This window comes from Erinaceus europaeus, chromosome 12 (genome assembly GCF_950295315.1).
Source record: "Erinaceus europaeus chromosome 12, mEriEur2.1, whole genome shotgun sequence".
Classification (NCBI taxonomy): Eukaryota; Metazoa; Chordata; class Mammalia; order Eulipotyphla; family Erinaceidae; genus Erinaceus; species Erinaceus europaeus.
Genome location: NC_080173.1, coordinates 42,932,319 through 42,934,972, shown reverse-complemented (window position 1 = coordinate 42,934,972; position 2,654 = coordinate 42,932,319). Strand labels below are relative to the sequence as shown.

Sequence of the window (2,654 nt, the reverse complement as noted above, 5' to 3'; positions counted from 1 at the left end):
ATGAAATAGAAATAAAAACTGCAGTTCTTGCACAAAAAGACTATTTTTTTCCCTGTTTCTATTTTCTACTAGAGCACTGCTCAATTCTGTCTTAATGGTTTTGTTGGGGATTGAACCTAGGATTTTAGAGCCTCAAACATAAGAGTCTCTGTATAAAAGAAAAAAGGAAACAACTAAAATACCCAGTAACAGAGACCTCAGTTAAATAAATTGCAGTCTACCTGGAGATGAGGCTGCTCTTCAGTAGCTGTCAAAACGCATTTTTGGGTCACCAGCACCAGCACCACCAGAAATGTATTTGTTGGAAATGGGCCTGCTGGGTCCCATCCTCAGACCTATGGATTCAGAAAGTCTTGGGTGGGCCCTGTAAGCTGTGTTTCAACATGTCCTCCAGCAACTCAGAACCACCCCGGTTGATGATGATGATTCATCACCACAAAAGGGTATACTGCTCAATCAGAAAAGGCCACAAGACAGCGTGCACAAAACAGCAAGCATAAGCAGTGTATCCCTACAGGGGGAAAGCTTCATCAGTGCTGAAGCAGGGCTGCAGGTGTCTCTCTGCAGGCTCTCCCTCTCCATCTCCCTCTCCCCTCTCGGTTTCTGTCTCTATCCAATAATAAAAATAAAATAAAATAAACCTGGAAGATTCTGTACAAAGGAGGTAACTCAGCTCTCATGATTATGAGGCTTTATAATATCATTTTATGAATTTATATTTTCTAGCTAGTCTACAAATAACACATTTTTATATAAGTGAGAGGACGAAAATAACTTATCGCAAATGAAAAAAATTAAATGGGGTGGGGTAGGAAGGAGGCAGAGAGCACTAATCACCTGGAAGCTGGGAGGTCCCAGGTAGGGGCAGCGGGATTAAGAGACCCAGAGCCCCCAGCCCAATGGAGGGGGGAAAGAGGGAAAAGGAATGGGAAGGAGTATTCACAACTACGTTTTCTGTGTCCAGGAAATTTTAACTGTTTGCATGTATTTCTATGTATTAATGTATTTTTCCTAGAGAATGTTTGTTTGTATGTATTCATTTTTTTTTTTTTTTCCGGAGCACTGCTCAGTTCTGGCTTACGGTGGTGCAGAGGATTGAGCCTGCGGTTTTGGAATCTCAGGCAGGAAAATCTTTTCGCATAACCCGTGGGAGCGGAATTCAGCATGAATTTAACTGCTAGAATTACCAGTCCCTGAAGTGGGTGCCTTGGGTAGACTTTGGAGCCAGAAAGGCCGCAGCTGCCCTAGTGGGGCCAAGCCTCCGGCCCGGGCCCCTCCGGGTGGAGCTGCAGCCCTGCTGAGCAGCCGCGCCCGGGAGGGGGCGCAGGAGGGGCGGACCCTTGCTAGGGGAGGGGCGGCTGCCTGCGGGAACTCAGCTCCAGACGCTGCTCACCGGGCTTTCGTCTCCCGCTTCCGCGCGGACTGTTGCTCGCCCCTCTCCCTGGGGCGGCTTCCCGCCCAGCGCCCCGGGACAGGCGGCCCGAGGCGGGGTCCGCGCGGCAGCCTCCCGCCTTCTTCCTCTGCCCGCCGAGCAGGCACACACGCGGGCGTCTGCAAGAGCGCGGGCGCCCAACCTCTCCGTACGCTCCGTGCCCGCTGGAGCCGAGGGACCATGAACGCGACCTTCCTCAACCACAGCGGCCTGGAGGCTGCGGGAGACCTGGACGGCGGTGGCGGGGCCGCCCTGGGGAACCGCAGCCAGGGGCTGGGCGCCTGGCTGGGCTGTTGCCCCGGGGGTGCCCCGCTGGCCGCCAGCGACGGGGTCCCCACGGGCCTGACCCCCGACGAGCGCAGCCTGTGGGTGTCGCGCGTGGCGCAGATCGCCGTGCTCTGCGTGCTGTCGCTCACCGTGGTCTTCGGCGTGTTCTTCTTGGGCTGCAACCTGCTCATCAAGTCGGAGAGCATGATTAACTTTCTGATGCAGGAGCGCCGGCCCTCCAAGGACGTGGGCGCTGCCATCCTGGGGCTGTACTGAGCGCCCCCCAGCGTGGCTGGGAGGAGACTGAGAAGCGGAGCGGGACCCTCGCCCTACTCCTCGGCCTCGGCGGGGCGGGCAGACGGCGCGGCAACCAAGTTTTGGGGCGCCGGGCCCCGCGAGCGCGGCGGGACTCGCGGCGGCACCGACAGAACTTCCTCGCCAGCTCGTTCCACCGAGCTCTTCAAACGCCGGACTGGGGCGGGAGAAGAAAAGATGGGGGTCCTGAAAGGTGTCTGAAAAAGAAGTTCGGGGCTAGGGGTTGGGAAGTGGTCGTGAGATGCGACTTGGGGCTGAGGTCACCCGCAGGGGAGCTTTGTGTCTGTGTCTGCGGGTGCTGTGGGGGTGCGTTCCATGTCCAGGGAAGAGTTACTGAAGAATCCAAGCTTGTTGGGCTGGTTTTGCATTTGAAAAGAAATCTTGTAATAAAACTGCAGCTGTCTGGATTCCAGTAGCTTCCCACCCGCGTCGTGTGTGTGTTGGGATGGGTGGGGTGAGGTGGGTCTTAGATCCTGCAGCAGGATGTTTGGCTGCAGGATTTTGGGGTGCCGTCGGGATCAGTCTTGGGGCTCTTGGGGCTACACTGAAGGTTGTAGACATGGAGGGGAAGAGGAAACGTTTTCTTCCCCATCCTGCCAGACTGCTGGTGAGATTAAATTAAATCGCTGCGAAATCTGAA

The 2,654-nt window shown here is 55.3% G+C and overlaps 1 protein-coding gene across 1 annotated transcript; it reads left to right on the top strand.

Moving 5' to 3' along the window:
* Positions 1-1,197: 1,197 nt before the first annotated feature.
* Positions 1,198-2,654, top strand: RPRML (reprimo like). The gene has a single exon (XM_016191106.2). It carries the CDS (start codon positions 1,613-1,615, stop codon positions 1,973-1,975), a length of 363 nt encoding a protein of 120 aa, XP_016046592.1. The 5' UTR covers positions 1,198-1,612; the 3' UTR covers positions 1,976-2,654.